We start from the raw sequence: 15,452 nt of genomic DNA, 5'->3' as shown, positions 1-15,452 counted from the left end.
TTGAAAAGTGAGCAGAATGTATCCTCTGAGATTTCTCATGTTGCGTTGTGCCTGCAGAGACCTTTCATATAAAGTTCTGGGTGAAACACACACACACACGCACACACACACGCACGTGCACGCGCACGCGCACACACAGACACACGCACACGCACACGCACACACACACACACACACACACACACACGCACACTCTTTCATGCACATCTCCAGAATGCCTCTCATGAGATGGCTGAGCGCTGTTTTCTAGCGGTTACCATGGAGACAGGAAGGCCCATCTATTTTGAGCTGGGAGTTCATACTCAATTCCCCTTCCTTCAGACTCCGCTGGCCACAGTCATTACCTTACCCTTTCTTCTACATATACTGTACTTTACAACTTACTTAAAACCCTCATTCAAAACAAAAACTAAAATAGAGAGTGCTATTTGGAAAAACAAACGGAGAACAAAAAAAGATTGCATCGCCAAAGCAAAAAAAAAACCCATTTGTTTTCAGGATACACATACAGTATGTTACTGAAGTGAGCATAGAGACCAGGCCATCCATCATGAGGGTGCGGGCTCTTTGGGATTGTCACCAGGAATACACTGGCGAGCCTGTCACGACGGTGAGCCTGAGGGGACGTGTCAGCACCTGCCTACTCCTTAGTCTACTCCCACTAAAGCCCCCCCCCTCACCCCCACGTCCTGACATTTCTCCTGCCAGCCCTTCCTTATCACACCTCCTCCTTTCAGCGCTCTATTGATCAGGGGGGGGGGGGCGAGAGGCAAGGAGCCGTGTCCACAAATAGAGGCTAATTGACTTCTTTTGTGAAATATAATGTGATTTTTATCTTAATACTACAGACAGTGTTACCTGCTCAAAGAGAGACACACATGTTGGTAGGTTATCTTTGATTGTACAAACAGGTGTTTGTCATCAGTTGTAAAGGCTATTTTCTGACTTCAGTCTGTTTTGTAATTACATTTGGTGGCTTTTTATTCCATTATTAAGTATCCTACACATATCAAACTTGTATCGAAAAATTTTGAAATGTGTAAGTTAGTTAATGCCACTTTGTTAATTCTAATGCTGTAATACTGACCACTGTAAATGGAATGAATAAAACCTTGAAGGGAAATACCATGAATTACCTGATCAAGCTCCTCGAACAACAGAATGAAACTAGAGGAAGTTTAATTGTTCTTACCTCAAACCAAACTGGAAATCACCTTCAACAACATGATCCACAGGACAGCACATGAACTAATGGCAGGCATGCAGTGGAGGAGGAAAATCATAAATGGATCACAAACTAAAATTAAAAAGGTACAACAGGCATGTACATGTACAGTACTCACACAAATTCACTAATATACACAACAATTATACACTCACATAAACACACACACACACACACACAAATGAAGTTTTAATATTCACTTGGCTATTCAGTTCCAGTCCTCATGAATTTCAATACATTTACATTTAACATATAACATTTATTTTGATTGTTAGACAACTCCAGGTGTCAGAATAAGACTTGTATAAGTACAGCACAGTAGTAGTCTAAACAAATGTACATTAACATGCCCTAGGAAGGCATGATTAAACCCTTTCATATATCATCTTTACATCAGTGTACAATATGTCATCATGCTACCTAGAGCAGTCCTGGCGGGAGTGGCATCACCCTTGATCCAGAAGGACACCCAGGAGAGCACCACAGTCAGGATGCAGGGAATGTAGGTCTGGATCGTGAAGTAGCCCATTCTTCTACTCAGGTCAAAGTACACAGTCATGACCACATAATCACCTGGCATGAGAGAGAGAGAGGGAGAGAGAAAGAGAAAGAGAGAGAGAGAGAGAGAGAGAGAGAGAGAAAGAGAGAGAGAGAGAGAGAGAGAGAGAGAGAGAGAGAGAGAGGCTTCAGGAATTCTACTTCAAGCTTTTGAAGAGGGCACTGAGTCAGTACAAATAGAAGATACAACAGTAAAAGAGGTCGGAATCGTGACATGGGAACTGTCCATTCATTGTCCCTCATTACCTCCTAGGATGCAGCACCTACTCATTTCATGGTGAAAAGAGAGGGAAAAATGCAACTCTACGTTTTTCAGATTTTGTTGAGATGTAAATTAATGATGGATATTTTTAGCCTAGGATCTAATCGTCATGCAGTGATGTAGCCTGAGAGTAAAGCAAAGTGAAAATAGATGAGAAATGTCTAATTTCCTTGAACAGCAAGAGGCAGATCTGAAGTTAACTGAGGCTTTAATGGGGCTCAAATGAAAGGCGTAAATATATAGCGCCTCACACTTTGAATGTATAATTAATAAGATCACCTGACCTTTTGAGACTGAATCACTTTTCAATATGGAGATGATATCAAAGTTCTCCAAGTATAAAACAATTCAGCATGAACAAAGTCATACACACTGTCCTAAAATAGGGTTAATTCAGGTTAATTATTCCTCTAGGTCTCATACATAATGTGTCAATTTATTTGCCCTTAAAAGATGCATTAATCTTCAATGGTGTCATGAATATATATATATATTAAACATGTATTACAAAGTCATTCAGTAACTGTAGCCATGAGTATAGTCACATACCTGTTTGGGCAACAAGAGATTAATCACATAAAATGCTTGTTGAATATAAATCACTGTCAAGTGGAATAGGCTTATAACCACATCCTAAGGCTGGAAAAAATCAAATTGAATAATTAAACCCTTTAAATATTTAATCTGGATGATTTATATAGAAGTCTGTTTGCCTTAATAAGAGGGGAATACATACTAGCGCAAATCTTTCAACACAGAAACAATATGTTAAATGTCACAGTGCATTAGGAGATCAGGTGCATATCGTTGCCTATGTGCCCTGTAGGGCAACGTTCTGTATGAAGTCGACTCCCACAGCCTAAGTGGAGTCTCCATCCACCTGTTTATGTCCTGACATTTCTGCTCTTTGTCACAAAAAGGGAATATACACTCACCGGCCACTTTATTAGGTACACCTGTTCAACTGCTCGGTAACGCAAATATCTAATCGGCCAATCACATGGCAGCAACTCAATGCATTTAGGCATGTAGACATGGTCAAGACGACCTGCTGAAGTTCAAACCGAGCATCAGAATGGGGAAGAAAGGTGATTTAAGTGACTTTGAACGTGGCATGGTTGTTGGTGCCAGACGGGCTGGTCTGAGTGTTTCAGAAACTGCTGATCTACTGGCATTTTCACGCACAACCATCTCTAGGGTTTACAGAGTATGGTCTGAAAAAGAGAAAATATCCAGTGAGCGGCAGTTCTCTGGGCGAAAATGCCTTGTTGATGCCAGAGGTCAGAGGAGAATGGCCAGACTGGTTTGAGATGATAGAAAGGCAACAGTAACTCAAATAACCACTTGTTACAACCAAGGTATGCAGAAGACCATCTCTGAACACACAACACGTCGAACCTTGAAGCAGATGGCCTACAAAAGGGGGTCCAACCCAGTACTAGCAAGGTGTACCTAATAAAGTGGCCGGTGAGTGTATATAGAAGATCATGCCTCCTTCATTGAAGACACTGTCATTGAGATAAACCTCCCATGAGATAAATCCACATTGGTATTGGCAGATTTGATTGCTGTTGTTATTGATGTCTGAGCAGAGGTGCCCTGTTGTGTATGAGTATGTTGTATTGCTGAGTCTACAGTACCTTCTCAATAGGAAACAAACTGAAACCAGGTTTTGTGTTATGCATCAAAATGTTTACCATTACCTGCAGTTGTTTTGAGCACGTCGGTGGTGTTTCGTAAACCCATGAAGTCAAACTGGTAGAGTCGCCAGTACTTTTGGTCGGAGGTTTCTACAGAGTTCTTTTTCCATTTGAAAATCATTTCGTCTCGGGGGTAACCATCTGTAATCAAAGAAAACTGTGACCCTGGGATCCCAAAGAAGCTTGCTCTAAACCTATGCTCCAATTTGATATGCTCAATATCCTCTAACTTAAGAGTAACAGCACCAATGTCTTACAGTAAACAAGCCCATAGATATCCCATAGAGGTAGTCTTAAGAAGCAGAGGCAAAGAGAGGCAGGGTTTCATAGAGGCTTTGAGTCAGTGCTGTATTGATGTTGGAGTTGGCCCTAACCTTTAAATGACATGTGTGTCTTATTAGTGACATCTAATTTGAAAAGCATATGAGGGTCACTTTATTGTTTCCTAATTTCAAACAGGTAGACTGCATTTCATTAACATACTGTATGATGTGATGTTTCCCCGCACACACAAAAACAATGAACCAGTGAAAACAAGGACAAGGGACATCTATTGAAATATAAATATAGTATTTGGTTTTGAAAAATAAGACAATTTAAAAAAAAAAATACATATTGTACTGACTCTACCCTCTCCATTAACATTGTAGGAGAAAGTGTAGCATGTGACTGACTGAACATAATCAAATGTCAAATGTTACACTGGGGATGAGTCATATTTGTCTGTCTACCTACTTCCTCCTTTGCACAGATAATGAGTTGGGCCCAGGCGGCTCGTACCTAAGACTATTAGTTGGGCCCAGGCTTGCCAATTTTTTGGAGGGTATAGGCTATGTTTCAGATGTGTGCATTCAAACGTTTTAAATCCGATCACCTTGAAAAAGGGATATCTTTCTGCCTTGTCTGCTTACTTGTATCCAGTAAGCAGACAATTGTAGGAGAGGAGAGGTCTTGAGCTTCACTGGAAGCAGGAGGACACAGAGAAGTTATTGGTGGGGGTCTTAGACAGTCAGTCTGGCAGGTCTCCCCCCAGTTTAGTAAGTGTCCCGTGACCCAGGAGAATTGCGGGCCATTATGTTGCGCTAACCAGTGGTACCCTAGAATACGTGGGTTCTCGGGAGCAGCGATCAGCAGGAAGCTAAGGGTTTCTGAAGGTTTTTTCCCGACCTGTAGGTGAATGGGTTTGGTCTGGGATTCTATCTGGCCGGAACCGGTGGGTCATCCGTCGAGGGGTAGTATCTGCAGAGGGATGGGGCATTCCATGCAGGGGATTTGTAATTCCTTGACGAGGTCTTGATCGATTATTAAGTTATCTGTGGCAGTCAACAAAGGCTTAAACTTGGTGCTAACGGTTGTTCCAGTGCAGAGTCATGGGTAGTAATAGACGGTGACTAGGTGGTCTGGGAGTCAGCACACAGCTTGTCAGGGTCTCCCACTGTCCTGGCGGGCTTCGACAATTCCCGTCAGCTCCAGGCATGTAGAACGGAAATGACCGAGACCTCCACAGTAGAGACAGAAATGGAGCGGCTTGGGCAGTGGCCACTCCGGGATCGGTGGTGTGGAGTTGCTGGAGGGAGTGGGTAAGTGCCCAGAGCGTCTCTGATATTTGGGTGAGTTGTTCTTGCTGTCGTCCCAATAGTACTCCTTGGTGGGAAATTACCTTCCTGATCTGGTCGATCTCTGCTGGGTCCATGTTGGGGCAGTAGCTTGCTGTGAGGTGTAATGTAGGATCCAGGAGCAGAGATGAGACAAGACGAAGGAATGATGGTGAAAGTCAAAATAGCCGCTTTACTAGAGAATAATCCACAGGATGACACAGAGGAACACTTCAGCAAATAATCAAAAGTCATAGACTAGGGATTGGTAACGGAGGCTATCGCACGTGGCGAAGAATCCAAGCTACTGCTCAGATGCAACATAAACACTCCTCTCTTAAGGTGAGTTCTAATGAGCTGGGATCAAATACACCTTTGTGTTAATTAGTCCGGTGATCAGACGGACCCATGACAGCAAATCATTGGTCAGGCTGTGCCTATACTGACAAGCCACCGCTGGTTGGGCCTGAGCATGTGGAATGGAGAATGGAGGAATGTGCCAGAGGCAACGTGCCAGAGGCGATGTGCCAGGGGAGGCAGGTGGCCTGGAGGTTAGAGAGGCTGGCCAGCAATTGGGAGGTTGCTGGTTCGATCCCCACCCTAGGATGTGAGCTGGTAACTGGAAGGTTATTGGTGTCATATCTAAGGCTCCTACCACTGCCGTTGTGTCCTTGAGCAAGACACTTAACCCCTAACTGCTCCAGTGGCACCGAATATGGCTGCCGTGTGTGTTGTCTGGGGAGGGGTGTGCATGTGTCAAATTCCTACAATTGATGAGAATTGATTGCATGGCCAAATAAAGAGTCTACTTCTAGCTCTGGGGCCTCTAAACCGGGTTTGAAAGGGGAAGATTGTATTGACTTTGATTTGACATACAATAATCATAGAATGTATGTTGAGCAGCTCTAGAGGAGGGACATTAGGAGGTAAAGTGAACAGAAGTATTGTGCTTTATATAATATACACATTATACACAGATGGACATCCCTTTTCTCCTCTACACATTGTTTTCAAGTCATGTTTTACAACATCTTGCAAATCAACATCATTCACTCAAGAAAACGCTTTGCCCCTATATTGTCCACATTCAGTTCAACATAATGCTATTGCAGGTAAAGTAAATGATTGTGCCCTTAATGCACCACCCAGATTTGAATGCACTTAGTGGAGCACTCAGGTTGGCCAAGCTTTGCATAAAGCTTTCATACTGGTGACTCACCATCGCCATGAAAAGCTGCACTGAATTCTTATTTGAGCTAGCATGTGACTACTTTCTTTTGCTGATAGATATTTCCGAGAATATCAAACACAAGCTAGAATTGTTTTTCATGCAGAAATACAAACATAATGGTAGATGCTACTCTAGAAGATAATACAGATGCTTTTATTTCAGCATAGGACTGTACATTGCATTTGTAGATGAAATGATGTTCTTGGTCAACTTACCTGGTACAGCAATATAAGATTTAACTAGATAGATATATAAGATGTATACTATCATTAAAATCGATACCATCCTGTGCATCCTCCATCATGTGCCTAAAATAGAATCACTGAGAACACATATACATTGTTGGCTGGCTGTACTCACAGCTGGAGAAGACGAGGGGACAGGAGTGCTCATCCATTGGGAAGTTGTGGAGCTGCAGCTGGCACTCTGCATTGATGGTCAACCTACAGCATGAGTCGGAGAGAGACTGTGAGCAATGAGCAATACCGTTTCTCACATACAATGTAGCCCTGCTCTGACAGAACCCTGCTGGAACAATGGTGCTAACTAGCTGCAGAGCTGCAGGACATAAGGTATGTGAGCCACTGGTGTGAAAGTCTATTGTGTCTATTGATGGGGAGAGAGGACATAGGGTGTGAGGGACGAGTTGCTCTCATTGTCGTTTTCACATGCGCCATGCTGGGCAGAAAACAGATGGGCATGATGCATTTCACTGCTCTGCCTTTTGGTGTGAAAATACTGAATCACAAGACTGTTGATTAACAAAGTGGCCTAGGCTGTGAGAGAGGTAATGGGACACCTACTGTATTAGCTTGACATGATGGGGGGGGCTGGAGATTGCAGGTCACCTTGGAGTCAGGTGAGCCCTGCAATTGTGTATTTCCCGGTAACACTTTCCGACAGACTAGTTAAAAAAAATAAGCGGATGAAATGTTTTGTCCCAGAGTATGTAGGTCACCCCCCCCTCCCTGATAAAATGTCACTCTTGTTTATTTTGTCTTCACTAAAGTTCACAGAGAGGCACATTAACATTGGGGGGTTACATCCACTCTCTCGTTGTCTCAATCAGTCCAGGATGCCACTCATGATTCTGGACACTGATGATGACGTATCCTTCATGGACCTTGCGTGATCTTTCATGGAGCAAGCAAGGTCAAGTCTCACAATAATAATTAGCCTCCCACACAATCTCCTATCCTTTAAAGTAGGCGGTTGCCAAGGGAATACCTCACTCAGTGCTATTAACAGCAGGGTGAGGTTTTAATTCTTCAATTTAGTTAAATCCACGGATCAAACATTGATTTTAAAAGGATTATATTTATGACCTGAAAAGCATGCTCCTAGCGTACTACAGGGTGTGCAGTAAGACAAGGTCACAGAGTATGCAGAGCCACAGAGTGAGGAGATGGTGGTGGACTTTAGGAGGACTAGGGTCCCCCTGTCTCCTGTTTCCATCCAGGGAGAGGAAGTGTGGTCCAGAGCTACAAGTACCTGGGGGTGCACCTGGACAATAAACTGGACTGGACTGGTAACACAGATGTCCTGTACAAGAGGGGCCAGAGCTGGCTTTATTTCCTGAGGAGGCTCAGGTCCTTTGGCGTGTGCAGGACTCTGCTGAACATGTTCTACCAGTCAGTGATAGCCAGAGCAGTGCTGTACGCAGTGGTATGCTGGGGGGGCAGCATCAAGGAAGGTCACCAAGAGGCTGAACAAGCTTATTAGGAAAGCTGGTTCTGTCCTCGGTGTCATCCTGGACACTGTGGAGGAGGTGGCCAATAGGAGGATGAGGACCAAACTCCTGGCCATCATGGACAATCCCTCCCATCCCCTACATGACACTGTGGCAGAGCAGAGAAGCTCCGTTCGCAACTGACTACTACATCCACGTTGCACTAAGGAGCGCTATAGGAGATCTATCTATCTATCTATCTATCTATCTATCTATCTATCTATCTATCTATCTATCTATCTATCTATCTATCTATCTATCTATCTATGCTAACTTGCACAGTGTGGGAAAGAATGGATAGGCTTGTATCTGATTAAAGGAACCATTGTGAAATTGGTTGTCCAGACCATTGAGATAAGATCTCAACATGTCAAGTGAACAGGTAATAATAAATATTATTATTAGTATAAAAAATCAGTATTAAAAAAGAGGTTCTAGGTAGCAGCCTTTATATAGGGTTTCTGGAGAATAAAAGGGTTCTGTGTACATGTAGATCACTTCATAGAGGGTTCTAGGTAGAACCCTTCATAGATTCATAGAGGGGGTTCTACTAGAACAGGGCAAGCTGAAGAGCCCTTTATGGTTCTAGTTAGAACCCTTTTTTTCTAAGAGTGTACACAGGCTATTTGCCCACCAGGGCAATACAATTAAACAGACAAGGCTAAGGTTACTCAAACAAAAGGAAAAGAGAGAGAACCATCCCCCAAAAGCCTATTTAATGAACTGTTATAGTACCCAGGTGACGCAAGTCAAACATATATTCGACAAAAACTGGAAAATTATTGAAAGTGACCACTCATTGTGCAACATTTTCCCTGCTAAAAGCCACCTGGCTGAATGTTATTGTAAGTTGCTCTGGATAAGTGTGTCTGCTAAATTACTCAAATGTAAATGGATACGAAATAAACAGGGTTCTTTAGATGCAGATGGTGCAATCACTGTAATAACATGCCAAAAGCTTTACTGATGTCAACGCTGGGAAAAATAATTGGATTAATGGATTCAAAAACAGTAATATGCCTACAATGTATGCACTCTACCATCTGGAATGTCCCTGCGGCTTCAGAGAACCATCAGTGCTGTACCTACTGTATAGTACAGTACCACCCTGGTCCTATCCCCTCTGCCCCCCCGACGCTGAAGTCTGAACAGTGAATAATATTGAAGTAGTACAACAATAAGCAGTACAAAACAGTGCCTGTATATGTCAGATAAGAGAGCAGTTTCCTTTACCTCAGTGTGTAGAGTATCTTCCCATCATTCCATATCCGTAGAAGCTGATTGGGTGTTGTAATCCAGTGGGAGTCTGCGTTTTTGGAGTTTCTGAAGATGGTGTCAGGGACCCATATGAGCCCCACCATGTTGCTGTTCAGGGTCAGGATTTTCATCGTGCTGTTGTAGCTAAGGCGAGTGTCTATCCACGATTGTGCAAAAATGATGTCAATTTGGTATTCCTGTAATTAAATAGAATAAAGTGATTTGTCACATCCAAAAGCTTTTCGCTGCACACTTTCAAATTGTGAAAATGTCAACCGAAAATCACAGTCCAAGCAATATTTCCATGAAAATACTTAATTTATAGTTATTATCGAAAGGAGCTGAGCATCACTTGTGTGAATGGTCTTCGTAAAAGAGGGGAGAAACCATACGGTAGCTTTAGTTTTAAGCTTCAAGCTTCAAGTCTTTATTATAAACACTCAACAGTGATACACAGTGAGAATGCCAACCGACATTAACATGAATCACTTATGTTAATGCCCCCCCAACACCTACATCTGCCCCTGACTACTTGACACTTTCTAATCACTTATGTTAATGCCCCCCCAAACACCTACATCTGCCCTAGACTACTTGACATTTTCTAAACTTTCACAGGCACATGGGATATGACTTTAATACCACACTAATTAAGAGTGTGATAGTCACTGCAAGACTTTATCTGTAACTATGACCTTTAGGAGTCAAAGCCAAAGTCAATCACAGAACGTAGGAGTAATTTATTCCAGGCAATATGCATTAGAATGGAAATAAGGTGAGTGACCCTGCCTAAAACAAAATAGCTTATATTATGCTGCTGTCCAGTATGACTTTTGCATGGGAATTGAGTTCTTTCCGAACAACTAGAATAATTGTTCATGCATAGTCTAGTTATGGACTAAACTTACCCAGGGAGTGCTATTTAGCTACTTTAAACACAAATGGAGGGGTGTGAACTGCCCTCTAACTCCATCTACATATCACAGCCAAATCATACACAGACCTTTTACATTGATTATGCTTATACAGGCTACAATGATTTTATTTTCACAAATATCCTTTTTTGTTATCTTGAGCAGAAAAGTGGCTGATGTGAAATCCTCATGCAGATCAGTGACCATCTCTAAGGCATTCTCAAATCCTGAATAACTCAGAATGCATTTCATCTGCTTTCCCCAACTCCCCGACTTGAACAGTCGCTTGTACAGTCATGCAGTAGCATTGCCCTTTAGATATACAATGAAGGTCAATAAACTAATTATGTGTGTATGAATGCAGTTGTAAAAAAGAAATACAAATCCCTTGGAGGCATCACAATTCATTTAACTTCAGTGAGGTTATTACAACCTCAAGTCACCAATGGCATTTCATAGTCTCGGCAGGCGATAAAACATGACTCTGAAATTACTCGATTTGTACGAAATGATTTGATTCATAAACCATTGTTAGGTTATGTACAGTGCACTTTTATAGTATGTCATCAAACAGTACGTTTAGCCAACGACAGTAAAAGGAAGAAAGAAAGCAGTAATATTTTGCTTGACCTGGAGCTATTTTGCTCCTCTGACTATTGTATCTGGGACCAAGCTAAACCCATTGCTGTGATTAACCTCCCAAGTCGAACGGTTCGCAGACAAACCGAGGACATGCCTCCGGTCCTGAAGCCTTTGACTTAACGACATGCTGCAAGCGGGAATTGATAGAGTCAGTCTTGTGCATATACTGACATCTAATTTGTTCTGGGTCAACTAGGGAGGGAGATACGGACCTCCAAAATCAAATAAGCAAGTCCAAGGAACCGGTTCACTGAGAGACAAGTGTTTTTTCCTGTGTTTAGAAGCGCAATATGCAAATCATGCCTGTGCAAGCTTCACAACCTCAGATACAGCAAATTGTCATATAAGCATGGATGTTCTGATGGATTTTTGCATTTATCATGTATTGTTAGATGGTTTGGCGACAAAAGTATTTTTTCCCAGATGTTATTTCTGAAATTCTGTTTGATTGAACTAACCCAAACAACTTATGGAATCATGTAGATTTTTTTTATTTTTTATTGATCACACTTGAGATTCTTCCATAATCTTCTATTCGACATGTCAAATTATTTAGCTTTTATGATTGATTTAAGGCATGCTATTTTCTCAATTTTCATATAAACACATGAAATCTATACAACTATCCCCTAACCTTCCTGAAAAAAAAACTGTATTACATTTGCTAGCTCATGTTTATTGGATTGTTTTGAAGGCTGCATTTACAAGAACGTACTGTCATAGTTCCGTTAACACAGTCTGCTGTGCCAAGACTGAGACAAGATGTGCTGCATCAAGCCAAAACAGGCTATATGTCATAAAGGGAAGCTATCTGAAAACAATTTCGGCTACACTTCAAAACGGGAGGCTATGTTCTTTAAACGTCAATAACTAATCTGCAATTTCAATAATTTGAAGTAGCCTATGCCTGCATGACATCAACAATTGTGTCAGCACTGTATGTCTCTGCATCTACGCCTCTGCAATGTTCTCTCTGACGAGGAAAATAGACTCAAAGGACATTCAGCCCTCCTCAGATATTGCACCACAACCATGAACACAGAGCTACTGATGAGGCGGGTGTCCTGGCGAAAGCATGCATACAGCCAGAGAGGGATGTGTCTTAGTACACATACAGTGAAGCTGGCAAGAGGTCGAAGACTTTGTTTGTATCATGATATTTACACATTACGGTATGTAATCAAGCTTTTGAACAAGCTGGTTAGAGGGCACTACTGACTTTTAATCAAAATGTAGGTTAGGCTGAAATGTACAGTGGCCCAGTGGCTAATAGGTCCACACCACCATCTCACTGGGCCACTGTACACTTCAGCCTAACCTACATTTTGATGTAATAAAAGTCAGTCGTCTACCTCAATGCTGTGGTCTACCTCAATGCTGTGGTCTACCTCAATGCTGTGATCTACCTCAATGCTGTGGTCTACCTCAATGCTGTGATCTACCTCAATGCTGTGGTCTACCTCAATGCTGTGATCTACCTCAATGCTGTGGTCTACCTCAATGCTGTGATCTACCTCAATGCTGTGGTCTACCTCAATGCTGTGATCTACCTCAATGCTGTGGTCTACCTCAATGCTGTGATCTACCTCAATGCTGTGGTCTACCTCAATGCTGAGATCTACCTCAATGCTGTGGTCTACCTCAATGCTGTGATCTACCTCAATGCTGTGGTCTACCTCAATGCTGTGGTCTACCTCAATGCTGTTGCAGCAGCAGACACAAGGTGTCTAAAATCAAGTGTATTACAGCAGCTCATAAATTACTGGAAATGGTTTAAATATCAGGTTGTTTTAATGAGGACCAAGCAATGGGACCAACTCCTATCTACTCTCATACCATCATCAGGCATTCTCTCACAGTGCAGAGAAGTGGGGAAAATGTTTTAGCGCAAGTGGGCTTTAATAATACAATGTATTGGTTACAGAATGAAGTTAAGGATTTTCATTCGAGACAGGAATAAGGATTTTGGGTTTCAGTGGGATTGAGACTGGAGCCTACAGTTGTTATCATTAAAAACTTCATAATAGGGTGCAAACATCCACATTTTCAGCAAGGGCAGCCTTCGTCCACTCAGTGTAACAATAATAATAATCATAATAATGCATTTATTATAATACTTTTAACAGGACTCAAATACATTACATTTCATAGAGAGAACAAGAATAGATAGAAAAACAAAAGTAAAACAAAGGCACAGTCAGTAAAAACAACCACCAAAAATAGTTAAAGATGAAAAGCAAGTTTAAAAAGATGGGTTTTGAGTGGATCGTTTGAAGGAGGAGAGCATGCTGGATTCTTTGATGTGGTTTGGGAGTGTTCCAAAGAGCTCAATCAAACATCTTTCTCATAACTGACGACATCATTTAATATATGAGGGATATTAAATAAAAGTGTAACTGCCAGTGACAACTGACAAATCCACTATTGACAGTTTAAGTTCATTTTTATACTTTTTGACGTGTCGTCTGTCAAACAGCAGAGAGATGCACCAACCCTAGCTGCCGAAACCAGCTAACAGTAAGGGTTTGCAGTAGGCCTATCTGTAACTACCTATCTATCTATCTATCTATCTATCTATCTATCTATCTATCTATCTATCTATCTATCTATCTATCTTGCTTACCTACCAACATGGCATGGAAATAGGACAGTAAAATATGACTGTGACATCAGGCCACATTCACCGACAAATTCGCTCTCCTTCCCCCACTCCACACCTTCCCCCAATTACGCTATACTGTAATTCACTATATGTAAAATGGAATTGATAACATTTCTCTAAAATATGCATAATTTCTCTAAAATATGCAACATTTTGGCTAGAGTAAAATCAATGTTTGCATGTCATCTTCTATGAAGTAACAGAATTTGTTAAATGAAGAACTTAACTGTTCTAGGGAGAAGTGGGACTGGATTGTACTCAGCATTCGAGTTGTATCTCTAAAACACTGTCTTGTGACTAGATAAATTGTCATGCTTTTGTTTGTTAATGGGAAACGATTTGAGCTTTTTGTAAGCGGAGCTCAAGCAAGCACACACAGGAGCTGAATCACAATGTGTTGCCGACTCATCATGAATGTCACACATATCAATAACTGTCCAAGGCTACAGCAATGATATGAAACTTATATGAAAGTTATTCATTTGTAGCCAACTATGACAAATGATATGATGGATACCGAGTGTAGGTCAGACACTCCATTTTAGAAAGCGCTTTTTCCGGACCAAAACAGTGTTTGTAAATGAAATATTTCTTTCATGGGATTTCATTCCCTGATCGCTACCAATTAAACATAGTCATTACAACCATTAGGAAGATTTTAGAAAGCTTGAATTTTACATACTGGACCTTTAATAAATCAAAGGTATGAATTAATACCGTACATTCAGGGAACGGATTAATAAATCAAGGGAATGGATTAATTGGGGTGGCAGGTAGCCTAGAGGTTAAAGAGGCTAGCCAGCAATCGGTAGGTTCGATCCCCACCCCAGGAGGGAGCCGGAGGTGAGCTGGTGACTGGAGGGTTGCTGGCATCATATCTAAGGTATCCTACCGCTGCCGTTGTGCCCTTGAGCACAGGACTTAACCCCTAACTGCTCCAGGGGCGCCTGGCGGGGGGCTGACCCTGTGCCCAGAGCCCAGAGCTCTGTTCTCCCTGGGACTGTGCATGTGTGTGTTGTCTCGGCGGGGGGGGTGTGTGTGCAAAAATGATCATTTCCCCTCGGGGATCAATAAAGTATATCTTCTTCTTCTTAATACATCAAGGGAACGGATTAACGAATCGAGGGAATAGATTAATAAATTGAGTGAAAGATGTATTTAACCGAGGGAACTAAATAATAAACTGAGGGAACGGATTTGTGCAGCTTTTTTTTCTCCACCATGAGCTCTAAGAGGCTCCATAGAAACGTGTGGCGGTTAGGCGGTGTTAGGCATTAACTTTGAGTGGGTAAGGTAAGGGCCAGTTGTCAGGGGAAGGCATTAGCAAACATTAGCATTAGGAACAACAATTAGCTAATATTGTTGTCCATAATGCTATTCGAACCGGCCATCTACGGGTTTTAAGACAAGGTGTTACTGTTCTTACCCCTCTGAATGATTTTCAGGAGTAAAGTGATGATTTTGTCTTGGCTGCTCAGTCATTACCAGGCAAGAATTACTTCCAGTGTGCAAGTTTCAGCAAACATTAAGCGCCCCTCATGAATTTTAAGTCCAGCACTAGAATGCATACAGTATCAAATGCCACATTATGAAAGGTCAAGTGTGAAACCATCTGCTGCAATAAATAACAGTAAAATGTTGTGATCTGGAAATCAGCCATATTCAGTAAAGTATTCC

General features: G+C 41.8%; 1 protein-coding gene across 1 annotated transcript in view; it reads right to left on the bottom strand.

The window, feature by feature from the left end:
* The window catches only part of LOC310811750 (gamma-aminobutyric acid receptor subunit gamma-3-like), a gene marked incomplete at both ends in the record, with an annotated part of 30,376 nt that overhangs the window by 1,489 nt on the left and 13,435 nt on the right, over positions 1-15,452 (bottom strand). Inside the window, 4 exons of the mRNA XM_083680040.1 lie at positions 1,646-1,798; positions 3,749-3,886; positions 6,932-7,014; positions 9,534-9,754. Coding sequence (XP_083536166.1) covers positions 1,646-1,798; positions 3,749-3,886; positions 6,932-7,014; positions 9,534-9,754 — 595 coding nt within the window. The remainder of the gene's footprint in view (positions 1-1,645; positions 1,799-3,748; positions 3,887-6,931; positions 7,015-9,533; positions 9,755-15,452) is intronic.

This window comes from Argentina silus (genome assembly GCF_951799395.1).
Source record: "Argentina silus genome assembly, chromosome: 11".
Lineage (NCBI taxonomy): Eukaryota > Metazoa > Chordata > Actinopteri > Argentiniformes > Argentinidae > Argentina > Argentina silus.
Note: the sequence above shows the minus strand (reverse complement) of the source record. Positions and strands in the feature narration are given on the sequence as shown.